The 19,097-nt window shown below is 49.8% G+C and overlaps 1 protein-coding gene across 3 annotated transcripts; it reads right to left on the bottom strand.

Annotated features, from left to right (window-relative positions):
- Nucleotides 1–4,166: 4,166 nt before the first annotated feature.
- Rgl3 (ral guanine nucleotide dissociation stimulator like 3) lies at nucleotides 4,167–19,014 on the bottom strand. Of its 3 annotated transcripts, none has more exons than XM_020173249.2 (19): nucleotides 18,682–19,014; nucleotides 18,166–18,279; nucleotides 17,294–17,532; nucleotides 17,078–17,128; nucleotides 16,703–16,917; nucleotides 11,872–12,014; nucleotides 11,567–11,782; nucleotides 10,927–11,030; nucleotides 10,741–10,825; nucleotides 9,408–9,464; nucleotides 9,215–9,301; nucleotides 8,984–9,016; nucleotides 8,781–8,902; nucleotides 7,816–7,911; nucleotides 7,643–7,711; nucleotides 7,459–7,555; nucleotides 6,114–6,266; nucleotides 5,894–6,008; nucleotides 4,167–4,640 (listed from the first exon to the last, which is right to left on the bottom strand). In XM_020173249.2, exons 1-19 carry the CDS (start codon nucleotides 18,706–18,708, stop codon nucleotides 4,528–4,530), a joined length of 2,136 nt encoding a protein of 711 aa, XP_020028838.2. In that variant the 5' UTR covers nucleotides 18,709–19,014; the 3' UTR covers nucleotides 4,167–4,527. The 3 variants fall into 3 exon arrangements, with proteins under 3 accessions (XP_020028838.2, XP_073910139.1, XP_073910140.1); XM_074054038.1 differs by having other exon boundaries at nucleotides 7,816–7,863; XM_074054039.1 differs by lacking the exons at nucleotides 4,167–4,640; nucleotides 5,894–6,008 and having other exon boundaries at nucleotides 6,126–6,266; nucleotides 7,820–7,911.
- Nucleotides 19,015–19,097: the final 83 nt, after the last annotated feature.

Raw genomic sequence — 19,097 nt, 5'->3', positions numbered from 1 at the left:
TTCTATCCTGCGACTTGAAGCCCGGGTTAGCTGGAAGAAAGGTGCGCCTTTCTTTTGGGCTGTGGAGTGGGCTGGTGGAGCAGCCAGAGACATCTTTGCTACTGGGCGGGAAGAAATTGACTGTCTGGTGAGGACAACACAGGCGTCAACCCTGTGTCTTTCTTCTACCTGGAGGACTCTTCCTCACGTTATTCAGTCCTCTGCCCAAATGCCCTCAGAGAAGCCTTCCCCACCATCCTCTCACCGCACACTCCCTAATGCCTTTAAACAGCTTGTCCCCCTAGTCTTCTGCAGCTGTTGGGCTACTTAACATACACTTAATGTTTTGTTGTTCGCCGTATTTGCTAGTCCATGCGGGCACTGATGTTTGTCACTGTCATTCATTACTGTATTCCCAGCACCTAGAACAGAGCCTGGCAGACAGTTGAAGCTCAAGAAAGACGCCGGGCACTGGTAATCCTAGCTAGTTGGGAAGCTGAGATCAGGAGGATGGAGGTTGGAGGCCAGCCCGAGCAAAGAGTTCACAAGACCTCAACCCCAAAATAACCAGAGCAAAATGGACTGGAAGATTGACTCAAGTAGTAGAGAGCCTGCATCGCAAGTGTGAAGCCCTGAATTCACACCCTAGTACCACTAAAAAAAATAAAAAGGTTAGAGGAGAACCAAGCTGACTTATGTAGAGAAACAATGGACCTGTGCTGGCCACTGGCTACAGCTAAGTACCCTTGCACTTTTATTCCCCCCTGAACTTTTTCTTCCCCAGTGCTGGGAGTGGAACCCAGGCCTTGTGCTTGTCAGGCAAGGGTTTTGCCATGGAGCCCCACCCGCAGCGCCCCACCCCTGCACTTTTAAAAAACAAGTTGAATGGGGGTGTAGCTCCCTAGTAGAGCACCTTTCTAGCATGCACCAGGCCCTGGGTACCATCCCTAAGCCCCCCAAAATAATAATTCATAATAAAAATATATAAATAAATGGCAAACACCTGAAATCCCAGAGCTCTGGAGGAAGGTTGCAAGGTCAAGTTTAGTCTGGGTTACATAATAAGACCCTGTCTCTTAGTAAATATATTTAAAAACAGAAGTCAACGAGAATTTCTTCCTCAAGAAATCAGCATTTACCCAAGCACCAGTGCCTCATAGCTGTAATCCTAGCTACTTTGGAGGCTGAGATGGGGAGGATAGAGGTTCAAGTCCAGCCCGGGCAAATATCTCCAAAATAACCAGAGGCTGCAAGGGAGGAGGTGGTGGGGAAAGGGTGCAGGTGGGTGACTATACTACAAAAAATGTGTACACATGTATATAAATGCAAAAATGATACCTGTTACAACTATTCCAGGAATGAGGGGAGGGAGAATAAAGGAGAGTTATGGAGGGGGTGAATTTAAGTATAAATGCCACAATGTACCCCCACCCAGCACAATAATTATTAAAAAAAAAAAAACAGCAAAATGGACTGGAGGTGTCGTTCAAGCAATAGAGCGCCTGCTTTGTAAGCATGAAGCCTTGAGTTCAAACTCCAGTTCCACCAAAAAAAAAAAAAATTAGCATTTTGAGAGAGAGATGTTTAGGCTAGTTCAAATAGGATACTGTTACTTACATTTAAATGGTCTTTATTTTTTTGATGATATTGGAGTTTGAACTTAGGGTCTTGAACTTGCTAGGCGGGCATTCTACCACTTGAGCCACATCCCCGAGCACATCTAAATGATCTTAATACTCAAGAAGACAAAAAAACTTATAAATCTGATCTTTCATCAGATTTTACACATTCATCTCCTTTCCCACTCCAGACAGTACCTGAGCATCTGGCTACTGCTCCAGGGACAATGTTTAAAACCATAGGAATTGTTTTTTGCCTATTTACCAACATCCCCCCTCTTCCTACAGCACCCAAATTGAACTCCATGGATGTGCCTTCCCAGACTCCACCCGGAGATGTGAAATTTCCTTGCCAAGTCTAGGGGTGGGCACAGCACCCCAACTTAGCCAATTAGCATATCACATTGCTCTGAACACAGTAATTTCAGAGATGGAAATGTGACAAAGCTGATGCAATATGAACCTGATCCGGGACTTTTGCTGGAGACAATGGGAAGGATGAGCTCTGTTTCCAAAGAAAGGTGGAGCTGATGTAATGTAAGCCTGGCTTGACTGCTCTGTGGTGAGGTGCAAGCCTGCTTTGGAGTAGGGCTATAGTAAGTAAAATGTTCTTTTGGCTGCTGTAACAGAGAAACAAATAATAATGGCTTAAGCGAGCTAGAAATACATTTTCTTAAACTGGTGCTTAAGTGGCTCATGCCTGTAATCCTAGCTACTCAGGAGGCAGAGATCAAGAAGATCGAGGTTCAAAGCCAGCCTAGGCAAATAGTTCACAAGACCCTATCTCGAAAAAAAAAACTCATCATAAAAATAGAACTGGTTTGGCTCAAGCTGTAGGCCCTGAGTTCAAACCGCAGTACCGCAAAGAAAAATAAAGACAGAAATGTATTTTCTTCGTATCTAACTAGTTCTCCAGGTAGTAACAATCCAATATGGCAGCTCTGTGGATTTAGAACCTGTTAGAAATGAAAGAAGAGTGGAAGAGGCAGAGACACGCCGGAACACCAGCACAGGGTTTATTGTTCAGGAAGGAGCCCTGTGCAGGGGGTCCCCAGCAAGAGACCTGGAGCCCACAGCTGCTTACAGACTTGGAATAGATAAGGGGAGGAGTCTGGAGGGAAAACCCCACTGGATGGGAAAATTCTTCCAGAGTGGAGCCAACCATCACTAGGGGAAACCACAGGAGCTAAGTGGTAATTAGGTAAGTTGCTCAGCTCTGGACCTCTCGGCGAGGTGGTGGCTTGTCATTTCCTCTAGGGTAGATATGGTCCTTCCAGTGGGTGGTAGGGTATCAGTAAGCTGCCTGCAAGGGTGGGAGTTCCAATCCTAAAGTGGCTTCTTTTTGTTCACCATAACAGAACCCAAGCTTCTTCCAGGTTATTGCTTGGTAATTTTAGAGGATGTGAACCACCCAATCCAAGATACACCCCACATCTTCATCTCAACCAGCAGAGGGCAGGTAGGGAAGGACACACCCCTTTCCTTTAAGAAGGGCCCTGGAATTTGCCAAATCCTTCCATTTATATCTCATTGTCCAAGACTTAGTCATGTGATCACACCTTGCTTCAGGGGAGTTAGAAAATGTGCCTTTTTTGGTTAGGAACCAGTTGCTCACGCAGAGATCAGGAAGATCACAGTTTGAGGCCAGGTCTGGCAAACAGTTTAAGAGAGACTCTATCTTGAAAAAACCTAGCACAAAAAGAGCCAGTGGAGTGACTCAAGTGGTAGAGTTCCTGCTCAGCAAGTGTGAAGCCCTGAGTTCAAATCCAGTTCCACAAAATAAAAAAGGTGCTTTTACTTAAGTGGCTAAAGATCAGTGCCTCTGTTACCTTAGAAGGTGATTGGATTTGAGCAATGGACTGTCTCACTCTCATTCTCAGCGCAAATCAGAATCAAGAAACAGCAAGGAAATTCTGATAGTATCTTTGGGGGGCTTGCATTTTTTTGTGAGGGGAGTAGCGGAGTAGTGGAGTTTGCGCTCAGGGCTTTGCAGTTCTGATGGTATCTTTTTGAGTTCCTGTATCCAACTGTGCTTGAAGCTGGACCCATTGAACTTTTTCAATTACATGAGCCATCAATTTCCTTTTTGGGGCATATCTGATTGAATAGGAGTTTGACACATGAAGCAAAAAGAAACCCGATTAACACAGTGAGAGATAAAGCCGCTGATTGGTGTCCAATTCAGAGTAGTAACCCATAAGTGGAAGTGGATGTGCTATTGTCATGTTTTTCTTCTTGGTGGGACTGGGATTTGAACTCAGGGCTTCACATTTGCAAAGCAGGCACGCTACCACTTGAGCCATACCTCCAATCCATTTTGCAGATGGGGTATTGAGAACTATTTAGGCTGGCCTCAAGCCTCAATTCTGGATCTCTGCCTCCTAAGTAGCTAGATTACAGGCATGACCCAGTGGTGCCCAGCTGTCATGGTTTTCATTGTTTTGGAGTTGCCATACCGTCTCTCTCTTTTCCATTTGTTTCTTTTTCTGATCCCCGTGGTAACATACAGCTCCCCCCCTTTTCCTTCTCATTTCCTGTATCGACTTGTAAGTGATGAAGTTATTTGTCTCTGATTCCAATGGGGTTTTATTTATTCACTTATCTCCTACATACATGGCAGAAAAGAGACTATCATGACCCAAAATCAGGAGGGAGGAAATTCAGAACCATGTGTATGGCAGAGTCCTCTCCGGTACCTGTCATGATTCATCAGTCTGATGAATCTTAGTTTTCTCTGCATTTTTATTGTCATTGAAGCCATCTTGTGGGTTTAATGTCTTTGGAGCAGGGTTCCAACACCCAGGGGGCAGAGATGGAGTCCAATGGGCTAAAGTGTGTGTGTGTTGGGGGTGGGGCACAGAATACTTTGGGGAATGGAGGCTTTTCAGGACAGGGCCCTCTCCTCCATGGGGCTGAGAAGAGAGTCATCTCAGGTGAGGGAGACAGAGGGCACGGGCTGGGCTTTCCGTCGCAGCATAAAGTCTCCAGGGACTTCTGGACTCATTGCATAGAAGACATTGGCGTTGTCAGGAATCAGGAGTTCTGTACAGAAGAGGAGATGATGGTGAGAGGTCCACATGATACAGTCTCTCTCCCAGGAAGCACCTGGGCAACCTTCTCCCATTATTAAATAACTTCCTGCACATCCCAGCCCTCCCCCCACCCCCCAAACCATTGCCCAGCCAAGTTCAGGCTGCTGTCACCATGAACTTGGATGACTTCCCACTTCTGGTCTACACGAGCTTGTGATCTTCACACTCAACAGTTGTCCAGTCAACCTGCCACCCTACCTTGCACCATCAATACAGTCAGTCTCTCATCTCTCCCTGTCCAAGACTGAACAATCTCGGACACACCTGTACGCTGCACAACCTGAGTTAAGACCTTTTGGCCCTCTTCCATTTCAAGCTAACTACAGGGTCCCCATGGTGAGTCTAGACAAACTCATTTCCTCACAGATCAAGCCCAGACTTCCTTTGGTCTCCCACCCCACAAGGGTGAACCTGGAACTCATATCCCTACAAATTTAAGGTCAAACTAGGTGCAGGTGGCTCATGTCTGTAATCCTAGCTCCTCGGGAGGCAGAGATCAGGAGAATCTGAGTTCAAAGCCAGCACCAGACAAATAGTTTGCAAGACCCTATCTTGAAAATTCCTAACACATACACACAAAAGGACTGGAGGAGTGGCTCAAGTGGTAGAGTGCCTGCCTAACAAGCATGAGGTCCTGAGTTCAAACCTTAGTACCAAAAAAAAAAAAATTAAGGTCAGAGAATCTTCTATACTCCTGTCTCCCTCCCCTTTTTTAAAATTTTGGCAGTGCTTGAGTTTGAACTCCAGTACTAAGCAGGTGCTCTACCACTTAAGCCACTCCTCCAGCACTTTTTCTGTGATGGGTATTTTTGAGACAGGGTCTCTCAAAATATTTGCCTGGGGCTGCCTTCAAACCCAAATCCTCCTGATTTCTGCCTCTTGAATAGCTAGGATTGCAGGAGTGAGCCACTGGTGCCTGACTCTGGCTCCCATTTGACGCTGACCAATGTGATTGCCCTATAAAGCCCAAGAATACAGCCTTTGGTGTCTCCCACCTCACCCTGCCCTAGGAAACCGGTGACCCCATATAACTGAGGCACATTTAAGTCTCTTCCCTGCTTCATCTTATCCCCAATTCTGTGCCTGAACCACCTCAGGCCCTGTAAGCTCAGGTAATACTGAGCTCCATCTATGACTCAGGTTGGACTTCTCCCCATTCCATTCCAAGTCCCCTAGCTGGGGCTCCAAGCTGTCTCTACTCACCCCTGTCCCCAGGAAGGACTTGGAAGAGCTGGTAGTCACGTGCCCAGGGCTGGGGCACATTGTGTTTGTCCAGAGCTCGTTGGACCACGCTGGGGGCTTTGTCTTGACTAGTCAGCTGGAAGAGACAGGCAAGAAATGAGACGATGCCCCAGCCACAAGGGCAGGGCTGCCCCCACAGGCGCCCCCGCCCACCCCCCCCCCCCGCCATTCGGACCCTCACCAAGATGCTCCGATATAGGTTCCCGTGGTCATTGTCAATGCTGACTCGGATGACTCGGGTCTCTGAGCTCTGCTGTCCCAGCTGGGGAATTCTTGGACTGGTAAGGGTCAAGGTTGGGGGCCGGGAGCCTGGCAGGTCCGGGCTCAGGGGCATCTGTAGGGTAGGGTGTGTGGAGGCTGCAGCTTGGTCCACTTATGGGTGTTGATGGCTGGGGGACCGCAAGGCCCCTCCCCCACTGGTGTACTCAATAGGCTCATGTTCGCAATCCCATGAACACACATACACCTCTACACACCCAGAGTCTGGGATACAAAATTAGGGTACACACAGGGCCACATATATGCCATCCCATCATACACAGACCCCAGTTCTTTGTTACAGACAAACCACATATACACAGACCCATGTTCATAAGCAACAAATCCTGTGTACAGAACTCGCATAGTAGTGCACACTTATAATCCAGTATCGTAGAGGCTGAGACAAGAGGATCACAAGTTAGTGGCCAGCCTGGGCTGCACAGTGAATTTTAAGCCAGCCTGAGCTACATAACAAGACCTGATCTCAAAAAAAAAAAAAATCCCACCTACAAAGCAAGCATCGTGTACACACGTGTGCTCACATGTGTTGTACACCCACAAGTCCTTGTCAATGAGCACCCTACACATGGTCCAGTGAGTACTCAGGTCCACATTTGCCCTTCTGGTATGCAGATTCCTTAGGAACGGACATCCTTGAAAAAGCGAGCGACTGGGCTGGGGTGTAGCTCTGTGGTATAGTGTTTGCCCAGCATGCTCGAGGCCATGGGTTAGACTCTCCGTAATAAAAGAAGAAAAGTGAGTGATTGTGCCAAGTGTCAGTGGCTCTCACCTGTAATCATAGCTACTTAGGAGTCTGAGATCAGGAGGATCAAGGTTTGAGGCCAGTCCAGCAAACTAGTTCAGAGAACCCCCATCTCCAAAATAACCAGAGCAAAATGGACTGGAAGTGTGGCTCTAGCAGTAGAGTATCTGCTTTGCAAGTGTGAAGCTCTGAGTTCAAATCCCAGTCCCACACACACACAAAAAAAGGTGAGTAATTGTGCCTCTGAGTGCCTGCATGTGAGTGGAAGCATGGTCCCGATCTGAGCAGAAGGCAGACCGGTGGTTGATGGCTGAAACAGGGCCATGGAAATGCAGTCTCTTGGATGGCTGTCCAGAGAGCTCAGCCAGTCTCTTACGTACACTTCTGGTCCTGCAATCCTGTGTGCGCACACACACACACACACACACACACACACACACACACACACACGCAATGAGCCTTGGTTGTCCACAGTACTATACAAAAACACAGGTCTTGGTACCTTGGTGCTGGGGCCCTGGGGCCCTGGAGAGGCTGGAGGACTGCCAGAAGGAGGCTCCTTGGTTCTAGGACTGGATGGGGGGGACCCTGGGGACAGACTTGGGAAGACACACACTGGAGATGAGGTGGTTGCCCCAACCCTTGGCCCTGCTGTCTCTAAGCCCTTCATCAACTGGAGTGTTCACCTGGTGGTGGGTGAGGAGGGGTCTCCAGGACTTCCACTAGGGGATGAGCTTTTCTCTCGAGATAGCTTCCTACGGATGGGGACAGGAGATGATGCTGAGGCCAGACTTGACCCTGGGAGCAGTCCTCCCAATATTTGCCCACATCACCCCCCATCCTGTCCCCCAAGACTCACGCACTGAGGCGCTTCTTGAGGCTGATGCGCCGCCGGATTCCTGGGGAACTGGGACAGGAGGCAGCCGGTGGCTCAATGACACGGGAGACTCGGTAGCTAAGGGGTCAGTGTGTGGATGGGGGGTGGGGGGGAGTTGGGGGCAGGAAATGATGGGTGGATGAAGAGACAGGCGTTAGAATGACTTGGTGGTTGGGTTTGGGGTGTTAGTGAGGAGCAGCTAGGCATTCGGTCCCTATGTCAAGGTCAGGGTAGAAATGGGGGCCACAGGGTCAGGGTACATTACAGATGAAGGGGGATGGCTTCTTTGGCAAGTCACATGAAGATTTACAAAGTGAGATGAAGGAGTTGAATTGGGTCAAGGTTAGAGTTTAGGGCCAGGAAATTATTGGAGTCAATGGCGAGGCGCATGCATCTGATAGGAAAGAAACCAATAGGCTAGTTGAATTAGATGGTCAAATACAGACATTCAGGTTAGAAGCAAGGCTGGGTGCCCATGGCTCATGCCTATAATTCTAGCTACTTGGGAGGCTGAGATTGGGAAGATCCTGAATCAAGGCCATCTGGGGAAACAGTTCAGGAGACATCATAACCAGAGCAAAATAGACTGGAGGTGTGGCTTAAGTGGTAGAGCACCTGCTTTGCAAGTGCAAAAGCCTTGAATTCAAATCCCAGTCCCACCAAAAAAAGAGTCACTGACAACTGGGGATTGGGATCACAGATTTGGATGGGGGAGGTCAAAAAGGGTATCGTTGGTCAGATAGAATCAGGAGTTGGGGAAAAGAACAGAGTTGAATGTCAAGTTTGGGGTTGGAGGTCATGGGCTGGAGATAATGCAAGGTCACAGCTGGGGGCCCAGTTCAGGAAAGGGTCTTGGGAGGAGCTGAAGAGGTAATGGGATGGGAAGGATTCAGTGTGTGATGCAGGGTCAACTGGGGTGGAACCAGACCAGGTCCCAGCATGGTCACCTCTGCTCCTCACTGAGCTGGCTCTGGGCATGCATGGCAGCCAGGACTGGTGGGCGGGGGCTCAGACTGTAGCTCCGACAGCGTCTCTGTAGCTGCTGGATTCTGGCCAGGATCTCCCACTCCTGAAGGGGTGGCCTTTGAGACCCTGCCCTACCCCACTCCCACCCTGGGACACCCCTACACCCACCTCAGTACCCACTCACCTTCCTCCTCTTCTCAAAGTTGATGAGATCCCCCTGGTGGGGGCAAAGTTTGTCTAAGCTGGCGCCTCCAGGGTCAAGGTTAAGGGTAAGGTCAAGAGTTACAAGGAGCCCCCATTGTACTAAAGGGCTGGAGTCAGGAGGACAAGACTTGATCAAGGGTGGCTGTCAAGAGGCCCACTGTGCTGGAGGCAAATGGAGCTGGGGTCAGGAGTGAAGAGTCAGGGATCAGACCTTCAACATGTCCGGCAGGGCTGTGTCCAGCATAACCAAGTCCGTGAGAAAGGTGCCAAGGTAGGGGACAGGGCCTGGGGGCAGTTTCTGCAACCCCCAAAGCTCCAGTTACTCAAGATCATCACTGACCCCATCACCCTCCACATCCCTCCCTGAGGGCCTCTTGTCCCTCATCCCACACCATTTTGCTCACTGAAGGTAGGCTTCCTGGAGGGCTGTCCTCCTCTTGGGGTCCTTCAGTGGCTTCCACCTGGAAGGAAGGGAAGGACTGAGTGGCATCTTCAAGGGAAGATGCCTTGACACCCACCATACACACCCATCTTGCGCTCAACGATCACAAGCCAAACCAAAGAAAGTATGGGGGGAAGGGGAGGCAGCACATAACCAAAGGGGCAGGCCCCCAGGAATGAAGAGAAGTGAGGCTTGTGTGCAAAAGAGAATCCCTGTCCCTACTTGGGCAGAACCAACCTTCTGGGAACACCCTGAATTTGCCTCAGAGTGACGCTTTGTCTGGGGAAAACACTATTACCCTGTGTCTCATGAGCTTTCATTATTTGAGACATGCCAAGGTATTTATTGAGTGCCTACTGTGTGCTATGCACTGTCTGAGTGCTAAGTAGGCAACCATGAATAAAGACAAAATTCAGCCAGGTGCCAGTGGCGGGTGCCTATAATCCTAGCTACTTGGGAGGCTGAGATCAGGAGGATCATGGTTCGAGGCCAGCCCAGGCTAATAATTCGTAAGACCCCCCCATCTCCAAAATAATCAGAGCAAAATCAATTAGTAGAACATCTGCTTTGCAAGGGTGATACCTGAGTTCAAGCCCAGCCCCACCCCCCCCTCAAAAAAACCCACAAAATTTCTGGTCTGACTGAGAGGCCATTAGTGAGGAACAGCAACAGCTAAGCAAAACCCCAATAGGTCAGGAAGAGAGGAGGGTGACAAAGCAGGCAGGGGGAGTGTGCAAATGATGGGGGCTGGGGTGCTCAAGGAAGGTCTCCCCAAGGCAGGGGCATTTGGGCAGAGACCTGCAGGAGGTGAGTATGCAAGACGCACACATATGCTGGGGGTGGGGGGGCACAGAATTCCAGGCCCAGGGAACAGACTCAACCTTCCATCTATTCCAAATTCACTCTTAAGAACCAGCATCTGATTGTAATTAGAGTCTAACTCTTGCCTGTAATAAATCAAGACTTCTTGGCCCACATTAAAAAAAAAAACCAAAATCATGCTTTTCAAGGTAAATTCCCATAATGTCTTTTTTTCACATGTGACTGTGACTCTAGCCTTTGTAACCTTTTCCTTGTGACTTATATTTTGTTGAATGAAGATTAAGGCTGTTTGCTGAGTATGATATACTCATATGTACTCAGCATGTAAGGATAGCTATGTACAAAGCAGTGGTCAGGGCTGAGACACAGAAAGGACAACAAATGTGTGACAACAGGTAATGCCGCCAGCCAGCCCCTCCCCAGACCCCTTCCCGGATCTGGCATCCATCCACCGTGTCCAGAACCTTTTATACCTGGGAAAGAATCTCTCTGCTACTGAGGTGGTTGTTCTCATCAGAAAAAATTTGCGAAAGTTTTCTGAAAGTGGATAATGGTTCCCTGGGGGGGGGGGGGATGAGAGAGGGCAGGTCAGAGGTCAGCGGCTGGGAGGACCAGAGCTAGGATGGGGTGACTCCCACTCCGCCAGCACCCCGGCTCACCGGCTCACGGCCCCCCAGCTGCGCTTGAGCCTGTAGATGGGGTTAGACTGCAGGGCGGACAGAATGGCTCGCAAGGAGGAGAAATTCCGCAGCTCCCGGCAGCGCTGGGGGCAGGACGGTCACTGATCACACCCAGTATCTGACTCCCAGGGACCAGTCACCTTTGATCCTGTGACTTCTGAAGCCAGGTCCAACCCCCTACATCTTGTCCCACATGTGACACTTGCTAAGACGCTTCCCCTTCCCCAGGAGGCCCCTCAGCTCCCAGCACCGCCCCCCCCCAACTTGACTTCTCCCATCCCCCAACCCTTACTTCTCCCCAGCCTCTCTCCAGGACCCTGGAGCCTCCTCTCTGAACCCAAGTCACAGGTTTCAACTTTTTTACTTTCTTCCCCTCCAATTCCCTTGACACCCCCTCCCCCACACCCATTTCTTCCTCTTCCTGAGGCCCTGAGGCTCTTGCTGCTCACCCCTGCCCAGTCTTTCAGGGACCTACTCCAATCCTATTCCCTCTCCATCACCACCACTCCTGGCCTGAAATCTCCAGTCCCGCCCAGCTGCCCCAGGCTCCGCCCCCACGCTCCCTTTTAAGGAGGATCCTTGCCCCGCCCCCAGGCCTCTCCCCGCCCCCAACACGCACCTGTGCGATGCGAATCCACTTCTCAATCCGCTGCGCCCTCTGCGGGGCTGGCAGGCCAGGCGCCCCGAGCACTGACCCCAGCACACAGCCAGTCACCGTGTTGAACTGGGCCACGGTGGCACGTACGGTGGGGGCGACACCTGTGGCTCCAGGCCGGTCCCGCTGGGACCACACCGAGCCCAGGCACTCACAAGGCCTCACACGAGAAAAGAGCTCCTGAGTGGGAGAGAGGAGCGGAGGATGGGTGCGCAGTGTGGCCTGCCTCCTTCCAGTGCACCCCTGCCTGCCTCAGTCGGGGTCCTCACCACGTCCATAAGGGTCAGCTGCTCCGCCACCTCGTCCACACTGAAGTCCAGGAGCTCCGGAACTTGCCACCTGAGCCCTTCCTCCTCTTCAGCACAGTCGTCTGGGGAGTCTGGTGTGGGGGTCTGGGCAGCCCTGGGAGGTCCTGAGGATTAGATGGGGTTACAAAGTCTCAAATTTAGGTTGGAGTGTAGATCAGAGGTAGAGCATTTGCCTAGCAAATGCAAAGGCCCTGGGTTCTAACTCCAGCCCTGAAAACAAACAAACAAAAAGTAAGAATGGAGGACTGCCTTTGTGACCTTGACCAAGAACTTTGAGCCTTACTTCCTCATCTTTAAAGGACCTCTTAGTATTTTATGTATTTATTTAATTATTATTTGGCGACGCCTGGCTTTTTTTTTTTTTTTTTTTTTTTGTGGCACTGGGGCTTGAACTCAGGGCCTTCACCTTGAGCCACTCCACCAGTTCTTTTTTGTGGTGGGTTTTTTTGAAATAGGGTCTCTTGGAACTATTTGCCTGGATTGGCTTCAAAGTGTGATCCTCCTGAGCTCAGGCTTCTGAGTAGCTAGGATTACAGGTGTGAGCCACCAGCCCCAGGTTACAGAACTGAGTATTTTTAAGGACTTAATAGCAACAATAATGAGTGTGCACCTAGCATGGATTAATTTAGTATTTCTGCACAATGAGAGAGGTACTTTCTGCTTGCTAGGGAGGCACTCTACTGCTTAAGCCACACCTCCATCCCTTTTGTTCACATTTTGTTTTGAAGACAGAGTCTGGCTAACTTTGCCTGGGCAGACCTTGAACCCTCTATCCTCCTGATTCCATCTCCCAATGAGCTGGGTTTTAAAACCATGTGGGCCACCACACAGGGTAGGAAAATATTATTTATTGACCTTTCAGTGTAAGGAGACTGAGGCACAAAACAATTTGCTTTAGATGACACCTTCAGCAAATGGCAGGGAAGGAATTTGAAGCCAGGTGTTAGAAGGCTAGAGTAGAAAGCAACATTTTGAGTCTATATTAGGACTTATCAGCTGTCTTTTTTTTTTTTTTTTTTTTGAGAGAGAGAGAGAGAGAGAAGGCTGTTGTCAAACAGTCACAAACTCAGAGAACTGATTGTGTGCCTCAGTGGTAAAACATAGCCCTGCAAAACATACAGCCCAGCATAGTAGTGTACACCTGTAATCCTAGCACTCAAGAGCTGAGACAGTAGGATCATCTGAGGCCAGCCTGTACTACAGAGTGAGACTCTAAGACAAAATAAATAAACGACACAAATTCAAACCCAAAAACCCAAACTTTCCCACCAGGCTTGTTGTGTGAAGTAAGATAAAGTATATATATTTTTTTTCTTTTTTTTTTCGGTGACACTGAGGTTTGAACTCAGGGCTTTGCACTTGCCAAGCAGGCACTCTAACTCTTGAGCCACACTTTCAGTTCATCTTGCTCTAGTTATTTTGGAGATGGGATCTCATGAACTATTTGCCTGAGCTAGCCTCAAACCACAATCCTCCCGATCTCAGCCTCTCCGGTAGCTGGGGTTACAGGAATGAGTTACTGGCACCCAGAAAAGCATGCCTTTTAACCTCGCCTTGGTTCTTCATCTGGATTTTCCTTTTAAGATCAAATGAGGTCATGCATACCAGACTGCTACAAAGTGTTCAGTAAACATGAATGATTTTTCTACATTGAGTTTTGATTGTGGCTCCCTCTAGGGGACACTTTTGAAAACTATACTCTTGCTTTGCAGAAGGATGATTGTATTGTGCCACCCAGCATCCAAATGTCCCTCCAGAGGCTTGTGTCATAGAAAAGCCTGTTTACTATCTTCTCTACTTAGAACCTCACTATTTTGCCTATCAACAAGTTATTTTGGCTCCAGTGGTAGAATGCTTGCCTAGGATGTTAGGCTCTGGATTCAATCTCCAGCACGTAAAATAATAATAATAATAATAATAATAATAATAAAAATGAAAAGTACTGCAAAAAAAATGTTATTCCAAAACCTGGCACAGAGTAGCCGTTCAATAAATGTTTATTTTCCCTTCCGACTTCAAGGAGCCTACAGAATCATTTTGCGTAGAACTTTCTAGATGGTCATCTTCTCTACCTGAGTTCTACAGTGTGGCTACTGAGCACAGGAAATGTGGCTAGTGTTAATGGAGGAACTGAATTTTTATTTTTATTTTTTTTTGTGGTACTGGGGTTTGGACTCTGCCAGCCCCTTTTTTTGTGTGATGGGTTTTTTTGAGATAGGGTCTTGGGAACTATGTGCCTGGGCTGGCTTCGAACCTTGATCCTCCTGATCTCTGCCTCCTGAGTAGCTAGGATTATAGGTGTGAGCCACCGGTGCCCAGCCTGATTTTTTAATTTAATTTAATTTAAATAGCCACATGGGCTTGTAAGTAAGTACTAAATTGGACTGTGAGGCTTCGATGACTGGAATCCATTAGTAAAACTTTGGAGGCAGGGGAAGGAAAACACTTAGTAACCAGGAGGAGAGAGGGCAGATAGAAAAGTGGCTGCTACTTTGTAAAGCACAAGGAATGTGGCCACTTTAATCTGAGGATTAAAAGATGAGGATTAGAGATAGAGATGCTTTTAGGATCCGGGATTAGATCAGACACAGATGGGTGAAAGATGATACTTTATAAGCAGGGTGCAATTATTCAGTCAACTAATCCATGTTGTTCTTGCAACAGGATCAGACCCAGGGACAGGAATGATATGATCATGCTTTCTTATATACTCACTGGCTTCAGAGATGAACAAAAGCCAATAATTGCTACATGGGAGGCTGAGATCAGAAGGATCAAGATTCAAGGTTAGCTTGGGCAAAAGAAAAAAAAAGAAACTTTGCAAGACCCCTATCTTAACATAAAAAAGCTGGGTGTACTACTGTGTGCCTGTCATCCCAGTGACATTGGAAAGCATAAAATAGGAGGATTGGGACAGGTGGAGCTCGACAAATGAGACTCTAGCTCCAAAATAACAATAGCAAAAAAGGCTGGAGATGTGGCTCAAGTGGTAGAGAACCTACCTTGCAAATGTGAGGCCTTGACTTCAAACCCTGGCCCCACCAAAAAAGAACTCAAGGAGATGTCTGTCATAGTGTTGTGCAGAAAAATAAAACAGGTTCTGAGGCCCCAGGGTATATTTGATGGAGAATGTCAGAGAAAGTTATTCTGAGGAGGTAAGTGAAGTATGTAAGTTTTTTCATATCCCAAAAATGCTTAACTTTTTCTATAGAGTTTGCTGACACTTATTGTACAAGAAAATATCAATATGACTCTGGTATACATTTTATTTTAAGTGGTAGACCTCTAATAAGTAAGAATCGGTGAGAGAAATAAGCAAAACCACCTACACATAGTGACAGCAGGCCTGGAATAGCAATACTGGGGAAGCTGAGGCAAGAGGATTGTAAGTTCAAGGCCAGCCTGGGCTAGTTAATGAGACACTGCTTTGAAAAATACAAAAAACAGCCTGGTGCCAGTGGCTCATTCCTGTAATCCTAGTTACTTGGGAGGCAGAGATCAGGAGGATCAAGGTTCAAAGCCAGCCTAGGCAAATAGTTCTCGAGGCCCTATCTCGAAAAAACTCAACATTAGGCAGACTGGTGGAGTGACTCAAGTGGTAGAGCGCCTGCCTAGAAAGTGTGAAGCCCTGAGTTCAAACCCCACTGCTGCCAAAGTAAAAAAATGCAAAAAACAGTGATAACAATAATAAAAATATATGACTGGCCAAGGCTTTATTGTTTAGTTGAGAGTTTTTTTGTTTGTTTTTTGGTACTGGGGTTTGAACTCAGGGTCACATGCTTGCTGGGCAGGTGTGCTACCACTTGAGCCACTCTGCCAGCCCTGTTTAGTTATTTTCTTGTTGATTGAATGTCTTTCCTAGGAAAGTGAGAGTCTGGGGCCAATATTATATGGTCAAAGCTAGTGGCTGAATATTTGTTGAATAAAGAGCCCAATGAGGCTGAGTGCTGTGGCTCATGCCTATAATCCTTGCTATACAGGAGGCAGAGATCAAGAGGATCACAGCTTGAAGCCAGCCCAGGCAAATAGTTTCAGAGACCCTATCTTGAAAAAAACTCTTCACAAAAAAAGGGCTGGTGGCGTGCCTCAAGGTGTAGGCCCTGAGTTCAAACCCCAATACCGAAAAAAGAAAGAAAGAAAAAAGAAGAGCCCAATGAGGTAAGTACTGCTGTTACCCCCACTTTTCAGATAAGGAAATTTAGTCTCAGAGAGATGAAGCAAGTTACCCAAGGTCACATAGTATGTGGCAGAACTAGAATGTGAACTTGTGTCCCTGGTCCAATGGCAGAATATCTTTGGAGATGGAAGGGAAACACTAGACAAATGCTAATACTTTGGACATAGACTTATGATCCCTATTTTATAGGTGGGGAAACAGGCTCGGACAGTTTAAAAACCTTGTCCAAGGGGCTGGGCATGGTGGTATATGTCTGTAACCCCAACTACTAGGGAAGTGGAGGTGGGAGGATCACAATCTGAGACTAGCCCAAGCAAAAGCAGGAGATCCTATTTGACAAACTAAAAACAAAGGGACTGGAGAGTGGATCAAGTCCTAGAGGGCCTTCCTAGCAAGTGAGAGGTCCTGAGTTCAAACCCCAGTCTGGCCAAACAAAAAACTTGGTACAGCACTGCCTAGCATGCACAAAGCCCTGGGTTTACTCCCAAGCACTGCAAAAACAAACAACCAACCAAGCAAGCAATAAAAACAAACCTTACCCAAGATACTGAAGGAAGTCCAACTTGCAATGTCCAATTCTTTCTCACAATTCGAGCAATGCTGAAAACCCCTCACCTGTGCAAGCCACAGGCTGCTCCTCTTCTTCCTGGTTCCCCCCAGACGCTGCCAAGAAACCTTCCAGAAGCTTCTCTGCTTCCTGGGCCTCAGCCCCTCCTGGGGCTGCCCAACCCAGAAAGATTCGGACACTGTCCAGGTCTGGGTGGGCAGGGGGATCGCGGAAATCTTCAGGGTGGTCCCGTAGCCAAGTGCCCAGCACAGACACCACAGCCCTGGCCAGAGGGGCAACCTCAGAGCCGGACCCAGACACCTGCACTTCCCAACCTTGAACTCTTCAGGTAAGCCAACCCTCCAGGCCTCAGGCTGGGCTTGAAGGTTGATCAGTGACCTTGAAGACCCTCCCCCTCCCCCACGCTGCGGGGGAAGACCAACCTCACATTCTTGTCGAACCGCACATCTTGTCTTTCTGACTTGCTCTCTGCCCTGGGGAGAGACTCTCCATCAGGTGAAGGCCGAGGGGCTGCAAGGTGCAAGGGGCTTGGGGGAGGGTCCTGGGGGGAGGGCTTCCTCCTTTCAAACCCGAGGAGGGAGGGGGAGGCAGGTGGGGATCTGGAGAATGGGACCTGCAGGATCTTGTTAGCTACTAACCTGGATGGTGCGGGCGGCGGTGGCGGTGGCGGTGGCGGTGGGGGCAGCAAAAAGCCCAGTACGCGGGTGGTGGGCACAAAGGCCCGGTGGGTGGCCAGGAAAGCAGGTACAAAGCCTGGATCCTGGTCGTGGTCCCCCGACACCAACTCACGCACCAGCCGCTCCAGCCTTGCAGCCCTCAGCGCCCGCACCTTGCTGGTGCGGTAGTGGAGAAAGGTGTCGGCAGGAGGGGTGGGGGTCTGTTGGGAGGGAATGGGGGGGAAGCAAGCCATGAAAGACCATGGCCCCACTAATTACGTCCATTGCTAGTGCCTCATTGAAATCTGACGTTGTCCATTTCTTTGAATCTAGGCCTCCAGGATTTGTTTTGCTGGGTCACACATGAACCCCCACCCCAAAACCCTAATCCTCCTAAGCCCTGTCTTCTCTCCCCTTTCACTTGGCCACCCCCAGGCCTCTCAGCCCTCCAGTCACGCTTCGCTGGCGTCGCCCTTGCCCCGCCCACCCTCACCTGGCCGCTTCTAAGCCCCGCCCCTCCTTCCAGCTCCAGTTCACTAAACTTGACTTCCTAGACCCTGTCGTCCATTTCTGCCCTTTCCTGGTCGCTCCCAGGTCTCCTTTGGGAATGCACCATCACCAGGCCCCAGTCCCGTGTCCTGAATTTATTCCACTCACCTGTCAGCACCCAGACCCCTTTCAACTCACCTGGTCGCCTCTTCGCTCCGCCCTTCCTTCCAGCCCAGCCGCACCTGGAGGCCCACGCTGGGCTCTCCAGCTTCGCTCTCACCTTGTCACTCCCAGGTCTCTCCGCTCAGGCCGCCCCTCCTCCGCACAGGCCCTCCGCCTGTGCCCCGCTCCAGCCCCTTCCTCACCTGGCTGTCCCCGGGCCCCTCCCCTGGCCTCGAGCGCTGGCTGCACTGCCGCCGCAGGGAGACACTGTACACCGCTCCATCCTCGGTCTCCTCGCCCCAGTCCTGCAGCGGTGCCTGGACGCGGAGGCGGGCTTAGGGCGGTCCCGGGGGTCTCAGCCCCGCCAGCCTCGGGGACTCAGGCCGGCCCCCTTTCGGCTCTGCCCCCTTTCCGGGACAGAGTTTGCAAGACTTGAGGCGGGGTCCCCCCTCCTTAGGTCCTAAGGGTATGGAGTGGCATTTGAGGACGTCCCACGGTCCGGTCTTAGGGAATTTGTTTCTGGACTCTCCTTCAGATGTACTCAGAAACACCCGACCCCATCCTAAAGAGGAACAAGTCGCTTCCCTGGGTCAGTAGCCCTGAGTCGCTTGAGGTATGGGTTTGGGACAGACCCGATTTGCGGGGTTATAGGATCCGAGGGTGGGCGCCTGGAGTTTGTGGACCTGGGAGGGTCACCAGAAATCCCCAAAGCCCCTTACCAGGGCGAGCTCCTTGCCCCGCTCCATGGCCGGCGCCCTTCCCGCTCCTTGGCGACGCTGAGAGAGACGGAAGGACTGGCGGGCAGCGGGAAGGGGCTGGTGGGGCGGGGCAGTCAGGCCGCACGGGGCGGGGCAGGGTAGGGCAGGCTCACCCACAGTTCTTGGAGGTCCCAGCCCAATTCGGTGAAGTCCAGGTTCTGCGGATAGGTGTGTATCAACCTGTCCCCAGGGGAGAGGTCTTTTCTCTATCCCCAGGTGTAGGGAGCTAAGTTGTGCATAGCTAAGTGGGTGGAAAGGGCTGGTGGGCCCCAAGTGTGTGGGTGTCTGTATCTCTCAGGACTCTGGAGGGGAAGGGGGATGCTCGATCTGTCACCAGCTAATAGGAGTCATCACACCCCAAGTTGGAAGGAGGGGTG

This window comes from Castor canadensis, chromosome 14, assembly GCF_047511655.1.
Source record: "Castor canadensis chromosome 14, mCasCan1.hap1v2, whole genome shotgun sequence".
NCBI classification, from domain to species: Eukaryota; Metazoa; Chordata; class Mammalia; order Rodentia; family Castoridae; genus Castor; species Castor canadensis.
Note: the sequence above shows the minus strand (reverse complement) of the source record. Positions and strands in the feature narration are given on the sequence as shown.